The sequence below is a fragment of the Microchirus variegatus genome (assembly GCF_963457635.1).
Source record: "Microchirus variegatus genome assembly, chromosome: 7".
In the NCBI taxonomy this organism is placed as follows: Eukaryota; Metazoa; Chordata; class Actinopteri; order Pleuronectiformes; family Soleidae; genus Microchirus; species Microchirus variegatus.
Window position 1 is genome coordinate 6,408,466 of NC_139808.1, and position 15,600 is coordinate 6,424,065.

At 40.4% G+C, this 15,600-nt stretch overlaps 1 protein-coding gene across 1 annotated transcript; it reads right to left on the reverse strand.

Moving 5' to 3' along the window:
- Positions 1-375: 375 nt before the first annotated feature.
- smarcd1 (SWI/SNF related BAF chromatin remodeling complex subunit D1) lies at positions 376-14,546 on the reverse strand (the record flags this gene model as incomplete). Its single annotated transcript, XM_083892704.1, has 13 exons — positions 376-1,927; positions 3,385-3,486; positions 4,834-4,956; positions 7,771-7,906; positions 8,095-8,192; positions 8,888-9,049; positions 9,243-9,344; positions 9,760-9,876; positions 10,266-10,388; positions 10,796-10,918; positions 11,486-11,528; positions 11,627-11,802; positions 14,361-14,546. 13 exons carry the CDS (start codon positions 14,544-14,546, stop codon positions 1,874-1,876), a joined length of 1,545 nt encoding a protein of 514 aa, XP_083748830.1. The 3' UTR covers positions 376-1,873.
- Between the last annotated feature and the right edge of the window lie 1,054 nt (positions 14,547-15,600).

Here is a 15,600-nt window from a genome sequence, read left to right on the forward strand (position 1 = left end):
ACACATACAGTACCTTACCTGAAACCATCACAACTTAAGGCCTTTAATCTCAACCAAACCCCGACAAAAAACTCAATGTAAACCCTAACCCTAAAAACAGACCTTTAACTCCTTTACAGCCCTAATTCTTAGCAATATTTGTTTTTGTGTTGTAATCGTGTATTTAAGCCTTCAGGCACTATCTGACAGCAAGCTATACGAGTTGCCCTCCCCTTCCACTCCTGTAAGTAAACACATGTAACTGTACTTCATTCATGTATATGTACAAATATATATATAGCCAACTGAGAAACAATCAATAATGAATTATCGGTTTCAGGTCAACTATGATCACAAAAGAATGAAAGAAAACAAACAAAACCTTCAAACTGAGGTACATTTTACATAATTCTTTATTATAACATAAGAACATACAGAAAAATAGGTTTGGTCCATGAAAAAGTCTGCAGATTCAAATAATCCTACAGTCCCACCAGTGTTGTGTTTTATTCCCTCAGAGGTTCCCACAACTCGTTTCAAATCAATCACCTGCCCAAACCCACGTTAGTGTATTTTATTAATGAAATGCACACAGGCGAGTGTTTCAGCCACAGCTCTAGTCTTTACCTTCCACGTTGAAACAACCGCGACACCATAGATGTCAGCGCTTCAGCAAAGTGACCGGAGAAGCGATGTGCTCATCCACATGTGACACAGCGTGTGTTCAAGAGTTTCCAGCTGCTCTGCACATGAATAAAATACACAAAACTAAAAGAAAAAAAAAAAGGCAGACGATTAAACTGTCCCCAGCTCGCAGGAATCATTAATGCGGTGAGCATTTTTTGTTTGTTTGCCCTGCAGAGCAGCGGATCGTCATACAGCACGTGACTTCAACCTTTCCACTGTAGAGAGCTCAATCACTGTGCTCCGAGAGCAAGGGATGATTATTATAAATACTGCTTCAACTATCTGAGCGTAGACAAAAGAGTTAAGAAAAAGATCTGCCAGGATAAGGGATACGATTTTACTTCACATCAATTTTTTCAGTTTTTTTCTGCTCAGTATTTACAAAACTAGATAGACTAGAGGTACTCATACTAGCTACTTCCTTAATAATCTGTACTATCTAACAAGACAAGTACTGGTATAATACATATACAAAACAAAGATCGATGATAATAAAGAAAAGAAACATACAAAATGGCACTCAACCCCCCAAAAAAAGAACACTTTGCCACAGCCATGTATATTCTGCCAAGACAGTCAAATTCATATCAAATCCCCCCCTAAAAATAAAAACAAAACAGTGAGCAATTCAACCGATTACAAACAGTCATTATCGATATTGAACTGGATGGCAAGCAGCTGGGGCCAAGTTAGTCGTGTAAAATTACTTTTCCAAAAGCAGGGCAGAGAAAGAGCAGTGGCTGAATCTACGCATTCTAGCCGATTTAAAGATTTGATCTGTTTCTACATCAAAATACAGTAAGGGCTGCCAGGTCCAATCTGCTCTCTGCATTTCCTTTGTGTTCAGTCGATGCCTTTGTGAGGGCACAATGCATTTAAATGAAAAGGAATGCTTCCAAGTAAGGCTTACACATGCAAAGAGGAAATACATTGCGCTTCCGAAACTCTAGAAGAGAAAACCAGGAACAAAAACAGACGTGTGGAAGTAGCCGTCGAGCCTCAAATCAAGCTGCAGGGGAGAAAAAAAATAAAATCCTATATAAACCGTCTAATAATTATGTCGTAATAGGTTTGTCAGTTTCTAAAGTTGCCAGAAGTCAGAATGCCCCACGCATACATACACATATGCACACACAAATGTGTGCAAAACACACACACATACACACACGAGAACGTCTGTTGCCTGTAGACCTTTTTTTGTTTTACTTTAGGTGTTTCTGATGCCGAGCGCCTGCTCCAGCTCCTGTCGCCTCTGCTGGACCTGAAAGACATTTCAAAGTGTGAAAGTCAGCGATGAGCATCATAAAATCTAAGACCAAAGGCATTACTTCACTGATCTGAACTGATACATTGATAAATTTAAAAAGTTTATTGGGTCATATTATACCCTATTTCTCCAAGTTTAAATAGTTCTCTGGTGTCCTAATGAACATGTCTGTGACATGCTTTGACAAAACACAAAGGGATGAAGCACCACATCAGTTTAATCACCCTGCCAAAACAGCCCTTTTCAGAATGCTCGGTTTAGTAGTATCTCTTTAGGTTCACCTTAAAAAAAAAGTCAAACAAAACTTAAGGGACAGGAAATGACATCAGCCACAGAGGCTACTGGGAGCTAACAGCAGTTAGCATTTGGAAAAGTGAGCAGTTGCAGGCTCGAGCAGGCACATTGCCTTCATATATAACATATATCTAGTAATACAGATAAATCCTCTGAGGCTGGAAGTTTGTGTAGAACTCTGTGCTGCACTGTGGAGCCAGGAATAGAACTTTTCACGGCTTTCCGGTTTTCGGATACCGTTGCCCTCGCCGGCACTCGCGTGTTTTCCGGACAACAATTCCAGGAATTTAGCACATTGTGACGTCCCAGTGAGCGCGGAAGTCACCATCGCGTGACTCCGATCGGGCCTCCAGAGTCTTTAAATTATTAAAAAGTTGATTTTGCATAATATGTCCCCTTTAAAGCTCATTAGTGAAATGTATTCCGTTTTAGAGTTAATGCTCAACATCAACAGTGTAACTAAACTTATCCGGTTAATCTTCTGTTATCTTTTTAACTTTCAAAAATGTGTTTTTGCACCGATTATATAAAAATTAAGATAAATCTATGTTTAGTAAAGCAATGAGTAACTTCAAACTTGTTGACCTTCACTCAAACCCATGCTCCACAATGTGACCTTAAAGAAGCACTTTCTTGTTGTCTTTAAGCAACATGGTAAAAAAAAAAAAAATTAAGAATGGAGAGAATACTGTTTTAATACATTAGACACCTTTGAAACTGTATTTTTCGGATTACATCGTTTGAGTTTAACATAAAAAAGGTTCAAGCTTATTAAAATGTCATTTAGGAACATATGGGATAGGAGATATAACATTATTCTGATTACCAGAGTAGAATATAAGAGCTGGATATAAATATTTAAGTATTAGCTCGAGAATGACAAATGTTTTTCCCTCATTTAAAATTCTTTCTTTCTCACTTCATGTGCCTTCATGTGACAAGCTTGTCGTCAGTATTAACCTTGAACACACTGTAAACATGCTTCAATGAATGCCGCAAAACAAATAAGAATTCTGAGGACACGTACATGTATATGAATTTTCGTGGCAATCTATTTAAAAGTTCAAATAATTTAGTGCAATTAAGGCACTTAACTGACTGAACATAAAAGGAGCAAAAAGAAAGAGGGAGAATAAAAGCAAAAAATGACAGATTACCTTGGAGTAGAAGTAGCGACAGACAGCCTCCTGAGCCCACGGCTGATAATAAAACTCAGCCCTCCGCTCTTCTTCTGGGTTTGCAACCACATCCGTCATGGTCTGTTAACAGAAATCATATTATCATAAAATAATATTTTTTTTTAACCTAGCCTTAAGCCTGACTAATCAAAGAAGAAAAACAACTGGAAGACAGATAAATAACATCCACTGAAATGACTGACCAATGACTGCAGTTTCTAAATTTAGCAGATAATTCAATGCTGCAGGTGGATGACAGCTGGTCAGCACTTCATTGGCAGAAGGAAGTCTGACATGCGTCCAATCCGACATGATTCACGTGCTGTTTTGACGCCATCCTCCCGTCTTACACACAAGTTGGCAGCTGAGCCTTTGCGTTTCTATCGATGTCCCAGTGACACAGAATCAAGCCAGAGCACATTTTTATGCAGATGTATCAGACTGGCATTTATCAGAAAGTTCGATATAAGGGATGTTAATAGATGCAGCTGCAGAATTAAATAACGTTTCAGACTTGCCCTGACACATTAATCATCAAGTGGCAGATTTCCCCAAGTGTAGAATTTAAAGATGCAGTTCCTGTTTTATGCACCTTGCATCACTTTGTTATGATTCCGTTAAGAACTCCAAACACTCAATAATGTGTTGTGATAAAGATACAAAATACGCCGTTGCATTCAAACGGCTTTTTTTAAAGGTCACGTCAGTTTTTTGCAAAGTCAAAATAATAATGAATAGACCTCAAAGGGGCTTTTTTTGTTTTTAAAAAGATGTCAAAGAGTGAAGAGTAGAGTAAGACTGCAACTAAAATGTAGTTACTTAAGTATCTATTGATTAATCTGGAAGCCAGTGTTTGTCAGATCTCAAAGTTATGTTCTCAAAATGTCTTGTCTTAATGATTTCTTTGTTATATGAAGAAAATGTTAACTTTTAAGAAGCTGAAAATGAAACTGTTGTAGCCTTACAGGCAAGGTTGTGTATATTCTGAACAGACAAGACCTCCAATCCACATGCTGTGCACAGAGTTCAAAAAAACATCGACATCAAGGCACCGGTGAGTTTCTAGTCGAAAAATGTCGAGTCAGGCCTTCAACCCAAAACACCACATGTCTGCTGCAAAAACACTGAGCTGCTGAGATGGTGGAGAAACCAGTATGACTGCTTTTCATCTGCCTGATCCATATGGGACTTTGAGCTGAAGATTCAGGCAAAAGACTTTCAGAAATAAAAGGTGTTTGTTTTTCCTGATTGACAGAGACCACAAATGCATATTTGTGGTTCCAATGCGAAAACATTTTGCAAGCTACACCGACTGAATGACTGAATGTAGGAAAGAAAGATATTGACATAGTCTCTACAAGTGCTAAAAGTGTTTTGGGTTCTCCTTTGAGATTCAGTTTGAAGTAATGACAGACGGACTTGACCGACCTTGAGGTCTCTGCACTGGGACTGCAACCAGTCATTGATAAAGCCCTGAGGATCTCTGGCAAAACTCAGCATGAACTCTCTCTGGGTCTTCAGTTGGTTAATGGTCTCGATGGTTTCATGGATCTGTGGAGAGTTAAACAGAGAAATGAGAATTTATCAAATGGCACATCATAAAGAAACTAACCACTAAGCCTAATTCTTTGTTTTTGTAAATCAGGCGTGGCTCCACAACTGTTGTCAAAATAACCCACTGTTGTCAAACTGTGGATGGAGGAGGGAGAATTCTGAAATTAAATGAGGGTGAGATTTTGTGTCTGGAAGGGGGTTCTGGGGGTGAAGTGAATACAAATCTTATTGTGAGTCGCGTGGTTCTGCCGCCATTGATGATGTTCTACATCCATTATAATCACAGCAGTATTAAGCAGCCTTTCGGTCATTTGGAAGGCAATGTGTATCAAATGGCTTTTTTCTGCCTAATGATGGTTAATCTGACTGCAGAATCTCTCGATTTCCATCTCTAATGTTCTTCGCGACTTTTGCGAGACACTTTGCAATTTCATGCTTCTCATCTTCAGAAACATTTTTCCTTTGTTCTCACGCCACCAGAGAAATGACTTGCGTAATAACCTGGAACCACTTTCTTTATTATTAAAAGTATTAAGTAATCGGCAACGCTGTCTTGAGATTGATAGAGCAGAGAACGTCTTTGAAAAAGTAACAGCTAAATTATTATCGCTTTCTCATACTAAGACACTTGTATTATCTCCTGAAACATTGAATCACGTTGTGTTAAGAAAAGTTGGAATATTATCACAAGCTTTGTCTAAAAAGGAAACTCCACAGAGACCCTTTCGAGGGCCCACTTCAGAAAATGTGCAGCACTTGAAAAAGATTGAATGTGCATCTCGTTAACATACAAATAACTGCTGTGATAGATCAAACACTTTATCCAAAATGTCACATACGCACCCAAAATATCACTGCACTAACAAGACAGGCAGAGTCATGTTAGCTGAATAACCTGATGTTTCTCGCACTTAATATTTGCTGCAGGCCGTTGAGATTAATACTAATTTAACAACAACCTTGTTACTCAATATTGATGGTCTAGGCAAGAGGACTGCCGTCAAGCATACAGATGACCCACCTCCAAGGTCCTTGACGGTCCAACCAGACAAAAAAACAACTGATTTATTATTCAGTGGCTTCACCACTGTGTTTTTGCACAATAACACACACACGTCATGTTTAGGATTAAATGCCGGAGAGGAAATGAAACTGAATCGTGTGTATCTGGTTTAACACGGATTAATTGTCTGCAGAATCACAACACACTTCAAAGATGCTACGAGACAATTATGACAGGATCTGCTGCAATTGTCTCTAAAAGCAGGCCAACAGGAACAGGGCGTATATCACAGAAATGACTCTCAACTGTAAACAAGCTCTCCGTACTTAAATTGTTGCGTCACCTCAGAACATAAGTGACATGTGGGGGGACGGACGTCTGCAGAGAATGGCTCCATGCATTATCTACAGCCACAAGAGCCAAGGTAATGGCTGTCGGCAGGAGGTTAAAAAGACCGGAAAGAGCTCAGAAATGGCTCGAGGGAAGGCAATAACACAGAGGCGACAATTCCAGGGAGCAGATGTGTGTGAAATTGCCCTCAGCAGGGTCACAAAATGGGCAGAAACCGACACTGGTCAAAAACATCCAAGGCCCACTCACATCAAATTTCGAATGGGCTAAGATGACCTGAGCCATCGGAGCAGATGGAAGTGTGGTGCAAAGCATTCTCTGCTCTGAACCGCAGGGGGGTGTGTCCACTGGAAGAGCCGGACACACACATACACATATCTGCCTTAGTGGGGACTAAAGCAGCTGGAAGTCACTGTTGGTCAGTGTTAGTGCAGAATATTAATGTAAGACTGTATCAAACATGTAGAGAAGCAACAGTTTCATTATTTGGGCCACAGTTTAATGACATAGCACTTTGGCTTGGCTCTCCGCATCTGGTGCCTCGTGCTTTTTTTGACGAGGTTCCAAGCAAGTCGATACTAAATGTGACACAGACAGACTTCCAGCCACTGATTGGCAACGAGCGTCGTCACCGCAAGAGTCACGAGTGTGACGGCCGACACAAGAATCCAACCGAACTGTAATCAACTATTTCTAATGATTCAGTACAATGAAAAGAACAGCTTTGCTCGTCACTAGTTTGTGTGACGACCCTGCCCATGTTGAGGAGGTACTATATAAAATGGAAAACAACGTGCCTGACACTAAATCATAGAATAGAGCTAGAACTGTATAATGGAAAAGCGCTGTACTGAACCGTTTTTGCTACAGCCCTCCTCTCTCACTCTGTAACCATCAGTGGTATCTGCAGCCTCACAGCAGGAATCTGCTATCATCTCTGTTCGTCTTGTGTAACTAATTTTATCATCTTAAGACATTTTAAATGAAGTGGCGGAGCTGCATTTTCTGCATGTATTTGCAACAAGGTAAGAGATGTTTCCAGGACAAAAACGTCTCAGCTATCCAGCAAAGCAAAGGCAGTACTGTCGGAGCACTACTGCGTTACAGAATTATGCTAACAACAGTTTCAGTGGGTCATCAAACTTTTGACACGGATACAAAATCCTGGAGAGAAACCATTTGTAGCCTCGACTCCATAATTCCATACTTCACAGTTGTACAATCTTCTTCATATTTTCTAACATGTATAATGTGCGAGGAAGAGACTATCCGCATTTGCTTCACGTGTACTTCGCTATATCAAAAGCAGATCAAAAATAAATAGAGGGAGTGGGCGATTTTAGTAGTGTTCAAACCCAGTGGGAAATAACTTCCCACTGTGACCACACATTTTCTGTCTCGCACAAAAAGCCATGAAAACATCCATGAAAAGACCCAGCTGGTGGGGGTGCTACTACCTTGTTGTCCAGCCCCGCTATTTCCTGCTGACTGGCTGTGGAGAGTAAGAAAGAGTTCATCTGGGTCTTCAGCGTGTCGTCCACCTCCACATCGATGTCGTAACAAGCAGTCTTCTTTTGGTCATTGGGGTCCACGCTAGCAAAAGTGTTATATAGATATATAGTTAATATATTAGTTAACACTCTTTCTTGTAGGTTTGCTATAAAACTGTATTATTTGCCATAACTTCGGACCAAAAAAACACATGAATGGGTTGGTCAAACAAAAGAAATTTGAAAAAAAACAGACAAGATAATTAGTTTGAATAAAAAGTTTGAACTGACCTGATCACATGGTTGATGATGATAGGCTCTGGAGGCATCAGGAGTGCATGCAAGCGCTGAGGAATCTCAGAGAACTTCATTCGCTGAGTCTCAAAAATCTGCAAATTTGAACATCCCATGTTTATCCGACATCATCACGACCAGTCAAATTAAAACACTACACAAATGACAAATATTCCAAAATGACAATTATTCGTACTTTAGAATTTAGTTCATATATATTTCGGCTTCAGTTGCGACTAACGCAGTGCAAGTGACAGACCTTATTTGTTGCTTTGTTTTGTAGACCAGCTCTGAACAATACTTATGTTATGCTATGTTTTCCTTTTATTCTCCAAAGGTTTGTTGAGCTCTACTGTTTGACTATGTTGTGACGGATAATGCTGATTTTATCACTCGCTTTATACAAAACAAGAAACACGTCTACTTCAAATAACAGTGGTGCATTTACAAGAAAGAGTAAACATCACATGTATCATAATCTATGAAGCAAAAATGTATTTTCAAATAAAGCAAGTTAATACATAAAACATTAACTTTACACAAGGCTGTTTGTCTTGCAAGAGAATTCACAGGGAAACCAGGCAGTGACCCAGAAAGAGTGGGCGGTCCATAAAAGGATAGAGGGCAAAGGGAGAGAAAGTGACTGCGCAGGAGTGAGAAATAACCAGGACAAGTGTGAGACTGTTGATCATTCCAGCCTCACACAGTTTATGTTCACACCAGCTGGATAAGAAACAGACCTCTTCCCTCTTTTAGTGTGTATTAAAAGTAACCCGCTGAATTTGCTCACCTGCTGCAGATACTTGTCACAGTTGATGAACTCGCGCTCATGAGGATCCTGGAGTTTGTGGGTCTTGACATACTGCCACAGGGCCTGGATTATGACAGGTCTGGTCTGGGTGTGGATGCCCAGCATACGGGCCAGTCGGGGGTCCAGCTTGAACTGAGGGGGCTGTTTGGAGCAAGGCAAACTTTGGTGTTAGAAGAGAACTTAGGCCCTCTACCATTAACATTTCCTGACACTGAATGTTTGAAGAGCACTTGAAGGCAACCAAGGCCTTCGCCGAGAGGCAGTGGTGTTTGAAACGTGTCTGAAAGGAACGTTTAACGAACGAAAGACACAAAGTAAAGAGCTGAGAATTTACCTGGTAGTCGAGCATGAGCAGGACGGTGCAGCGAACACCCACATCACCAGGCCTCTTCACCTGGAAACCATCAGTCTCCTGGGTGGTAGCAGTCCTATGCCACTGAAACGTGTACGGGACATTTTAGTAATTAAATGGACGGTCTATCGTCTTTTTACGCCATTAATTTACAGAACAATTTCTCCAATTGTCACTGTAATGTTATCTCATATGCTATACTTTTAGTTAATGGTCTGTATTTATATAGCACTTTTCGAGTCTTGAAAAAGACTCAAAGCTACCTTTTTTCTCTCCATTCACACAGAACGACACAGCAGTTTAAATCACATCTATAAAACCCATTCATACGCTGTCGGCACAACCATCAGGAGTAACATGGGGTAGGTGTGTGTTGCCCTGGGACACGTCAGGTAGACTAGTGGTGCAATTACAGAAGACAGTGAAGACAGTGGCTCTTTTTATGGAAATACAAAGAAATATATCATACATGCTCAAAACAAAGAGTAAATGATCTTACTTCCACAAGGTGATTGTCTGGACCATACAGGTCCTTGTCCAACTCAATCACTAGGGACTTGAAGAAAGAAGAGAACTTCCTTTTCTGTTTGGTGGCTTCATATTTAGACACGGCCGTCTGCAAAACAAATATTATTTTTCAGGGGATATCAGTGACCACAAAATGTCTTGAAAATATCTGCGGTAAACCCATCTCTGCTCCCTCTTGGTTTGATTCAAATCATAGCTGACTCTTAAAAGGGCAAGTGAAATGAGAATAATTTTAGCATTATACCAAGGACACTCATAAGAATGAAACTGGCAAAATAACATTAAAAAACACCAAACATTCAATTCATGTTCATGGAGGGAATTCTTGTGGCATGTGGCTATAAAAAGCAAACTGAGGGACAGAGCAACACTGAGACACATTAGTAATGGGCCACTATGACAGATGGCACCTAAATGAAAAGTGTCACATTTAATAAACATCAATAATAAAAAGATCCACCGCTTTTATTCACTTACATCTTCCAACAGGCGTCCCTCAACACGTAGCTCCCACGATGCAACTGTGCCTTCTCCATCCTCGGCATCGGGCTTCGCAGGGTTGAAGGTGTTTGATATGAAGATCCGAAGCTTTCTCTTTTGCTATGGACAAACAAAAGAAAGAAAAGTCTCATCTTTAAGTCCTCAAAAGCTACCAATCACTCATCACAGACTAGATATCTTAACTGAAAATCTGTGCCGGGGGCCAAGATTTGTTTCTCTAAACTGAAAAGTGCTCTTTCAAGTCCAAAGAGTAACGCTGGTTTTTATGTATCTTTACAAATCCATAAGGGTTTAGTCTAAAAAACCCTCTGAGTTTTACCCTACTTAACCAGGCAGCCTGTGAAATTCTTAAACTTAAACTAGCTGAAGCCAACTTTCAAAACTTTTACCTTTTCCTAGTCCTATAAAAGCCCTCGATCTTCTAAAAACCTAGATTAAATCTAGGTTTGAAAGAGTGAATGAACTCCCTCATTTCCTCATGAGTTAAGTGCTATATTGAACCATACCTTAATGGGCCTTTTGAGGGCCTCCTGAATGTCCAGCCTTTTGCGCATGATGGTCTGGTCCAGCTTCCTCTCAAAAGCCAGCAGATCCATGTAAGCCTGAGACTCTGGGACCAGTTCCCTGATCTGGAACAGAAGATACTCTTAACAACTGGAGCAGCACATATAACAGCATTTGCCACAAAGAACTAATTTTCAGGTGTCAACTTCATCGTAATATATTAAGATTCTAATAAATAATTAACACTATAATATGATTTTGTCTTTTTAAGGATCTGTGCATAAAGTGAGCAGAATAAATCACTAGTATACCCTGTTTGTACAGATCCTCATTCAAGCCAGATAAAAAACAAACGTTAATGAACCATTTGAATAAATAGCTGTTTGAATCATGGCTGTAACCTTCAAGTGCTTCGAGTAGCCATGATTTCAGATCTACACAATCTTTAGGAGGATCTTTGATTTCGCACATACAGACACATTCATTTACTTCCCAGAACGGGCCATGAAAACAAAATATTGTGGATAAAAATCATTTCAATATGTTTTAAGCTATGCTTTTGAAGAAACTAAATCACTATGGACAGTGAGCACCAAGCAAATTAAAATTAAAATTAACCTTCAAATATAATCTCAACACATTCAAGGCCAGAATTAATGGATATCATGCACCACTGTTTGATGAACACTCACCCTCTGAGGTAGAATTTTATCAGCCATCTTTTTCTTCTTTGTGCTATAAAATCAAAATGATCAAAACAAGAAAGTTAATTTGATCTCCCCAGTCTGGCAATCAGAGCCACACTTGCCATCGTGGAAAGGGCTGAGTCTTACTGTTGGTTGCGGTTCTGCTGCTGAACCTGCTGAATCTGCTGAGGCGCTGGCCTCTTGCGAGATGGATCCATAACGCCGGGCATCCCAGGACGAGACACGGGACTGCCGCCATATCCTGGAGGGCCCATGGCTGGTCCCTGTGGGGTCATACGGCTGGATGGAGGCATGCCTGGTCTCTGCACAGAGAACACAACATAGATTATCATCAAACAGAACAACCCTCTAAGTATTTGTTTGATTGGTTTTAGCACAGTTGATTCTCTGGGGCACAGAAATATATGTCAATCTGCTTTGAGGTTCGATGTGTCTGTGAAACATGATTCTCTGGTGTTGGACCCTGATCTGCACAGGGACCCGAGTACTGCATTTTTATCATTTGCATACAGTTTCACCATTCACAAATATGTCCTGGATATAATTACAAGGTTGCCGTTTATGAAATACAAGGCTTGCACACTTTATTGACCATTATAGGAATAATGCGACTGAAATCCACGTTGAAAATCATTATTCAGACCGAAATGTTAAGATAACAGACTCGTACGCCAACATGTGTGACGTAGACACTGTCACATGTGGTTACATTCACGATAAGACATCATGTACAAATTAAATAAATTCCAGCAACGATTTGAAACTATCAAACCGTATCTGGTATCATCAAGTCCAAATGCTTTGATATTTGAGGCACCTGCCAAGACCAATAACAAAAGCTAGCAATACCTTGCATGCAAACTCCTTCAAACAGTACAAAACAAAATCTGCTGCACTCACCAAACCATGTGCTAAGAACTCAAACAGGCGACTTCTTGTGTCTGACTGCATGAGTGTGGGTGAGAAACGCAGATCACACGACAAATCACTAGCAGCAGTTCTCTCTTCAGCAGTCACTCTTACAAATGATAGAGAACTTAAGGCACTCGCTCCTCAGCCTATGGCAGAGGGGTGGAGTGGCAGACGAGTGAAGGACATTGGCCTGTCATCAATGTGGGTTAGATGTAGGTGTTCTGCCTATATTCCACGCAGCACAGAGTAAGCAGAATGTTGACCATTCAGAGCTTTTTACACAAAGGATCGGCAGAGCCTTGGTTCATCCGAGAACAACAAGAATTCAGCAGTATTCAAAGTATGAGGCCTCTTTGACTATGTTTGTGAAACGCTGAGCGAAAGAGTGAATGCAGTCAAGGCCGTGAAAGAAATAAAGAGATACATCTTTTCAGTGAACTGCGTTGCGTGCTGCCAGTATCTAAGCTACAAACACTTCAACTTTTGCAGATGGAGGATTAAAAAAATGTGATTCTAACTAACAGCATGTAAGGTAAAGACGACTAATAATCAGCCAATGCAGTGAAAACACTGAACTACAAACCCGAATAGCAAAAGTTAAAATGGATCTATCTGTTGATGGATTAACATAGTGGAACAAGTCACCAACCAGGAGTCAGGACATTAATTAAAAAGGACTTTTGACAAATGATTATGTTTGTAATCTGTTTAAATTAACTCATGTACACAAGTTTACATTTTAAAGCAGTTTCTGATGGTTGGAGGAACAAACATTACTTCACTTGGACAACAACGCTATCCTGTACAACGTGACAGATATAAAGCTTTCAACACCAAAAGACTATTTTCACGTTAACCTGTTGAAGGCAGAAGGCTAACGGTCAGGGGAGGGGGACACTGCCCTTGTCATGTGCATTCTGCATTTTCATTCAATCATTTAGATGCACTGAAAACAACTCACGTACATTCTATCTTGTTTTCACAGTAATATTTATGGTTACTTGGAAATGTAAGAAGCATGTTTACTCATAGGAAACTATGAAATGGTGCACGTACAGAACTCTGTGTTTTCTTAAAGGGCAGTTAACTTAAAAAGCAAGATATACCATCTCCATGTCCATGATATGTTGTCATGTGTGACAAAGGGGGAAAAACATTTGTACCAGATAATAATAATAATAATAGTATATATACACACACAGGGCCGTTTTATCTGTCACTGATTATTGTTGCATCCCTAGAATGACTCTATTGACTTAGAAGCAGCTGCAGCATCAGATTTGCTTGTTCAAAGTTTTAAAGACTATTAACAACATGACCAACTTCTTCAAAGTCATTTTCAAGCCTGTAAAGACTGTATGTGTATCCGTTTATGCCGTGAATGATAGAGTAGCCTCTGCAGTAAAAGCATCAGCCGGTGTGCTGTTCCACACAGACCCAGAGCCACTCATGGGATGAATACCTCTGAGAATTAGCATTGACACGACGACAGCCTGTTAAATTCAAAGAAGACGATGCATGGCTTGTCTCTGCATACGAAACTAAACGATTGAACCCCCTTACACTGAACGTGTTTAATTAAAACTTTATGTTGGACTTTTAGTACACATTTCGTACCCACCATGGTATGTTTTCAGCGAAAAAACCTGACCGGTTAACTAAGAGCTAAGCACGTTAGCAGTCTGAGCTACTTGGCAACCGAGGCTAACTAGCTAAGCTGACTGTTAGCGGGCGGGAGGTTTCGTGTATTCAAACAACGAACACACTCACATATTTGGCTAAAGCGCCCGGTTCTAGCGCGTCTCACGGGCAACTAGTGCTTAGCTAGGGCGTGTGTTGGTCCAGACCGTGGCCCGCGTCGGTGGTAAAAGTTAGCCACTAGTGACAAAGCAGCGGTTATAAGTGGCTTTGTTCTAGCGCACAGGCTAAAGATGGAGCGATATCTCACCGGGTATCCAGGCCCGGGCATCGGGGAGCGGTACATGTGGTTCTGCGCTGCCGACGACGGTCCCATCCTTCCAGTTGGAGTCCCGGGCCCCATGCCTGGTCCTGCGCCCGGAACCGGTGGTCCAGGTCCCATTGATCCGCCGCCACCACCAGTCGGTGCCGTCTGAAAGCCCCCTCGAGCCGCCATCTCCTCTCTGAATGTCGTTGCCGGCGGAGGAGGCGCTGAGTTATCGCGAGAGCGAGAACTGAATTCTTGTGGCGGCACGAAAAGCCTTGACGACCCCTGCTGGAGATGTGTATCACTGCAGAAACAGGGTGATGCATGTGGAGATGATGATGATGATGATGATATTTTGTTGCATGATAATAATAAAAAAATAATAATAATAATACATTTTATTTGTTGTCCCATGGCTCAACTGAATGTCTCTTCTAATAACACACAAAAAACAAAATTTGGTCACTCTGATTGCACCTCTTTAGCAGGATGTTTTATTTGTTCATCAGTTTAACATAATGTCCTACTCGAGAGTGAGAGAGGATATTGAACCTCTGATGTAGGGATGTGAATCTCTGAGTGGCTCACGATTCGATCCGATTCGATTCAAAACGATTCTTGATTCAAAAATGTATACAATGCGTTGTGTGTTAAGGCAAATTATGGCATCAAAACAATACAGTTTGTATGAGAAAATGTGATAATGTGATCACACAAAGGCAAACTTAAGACAAAAGTTAACATTTATTCAAAACAAATAAAAACTTACTTACTGTAAAAAAAAAAAAATTGCATAAATAAAAGCTTAGACTAGCTGCCTTTTTCTCTCAGAAGTTACAAAAATAAACTGAACATAAATAACACAAACTGGTGTTTTCTGTGGTTTTTCAAAATAGAAACTTAAAAAAACCCAATTTTTTTTCTTTTCAAAAATAGATTTTTGAAGTTTATGAATCGATTCAGAATCGTGGATGATTAGAATCACGATTTTTCCCCCAGCCCTACTCTGATGTGGTTTCAAGTCAATGTCATTTTTTTTGAGCTGCCAGGACAAAGAATCAAACCCTGATTTCAATACACTTGTCCCCAATTAGTATGGAGCCACAATATTACAAAACACGGCATTCCATGTGTTTACGCAGCCTATTGGTGTTTGATCAGACCTGTGAGTGTACACAGGGAGGAAGAAGGGAAATTTTGTGTTTTTCGCAAACAGGTGAAGCTAATTCCTCATTTGCATGAC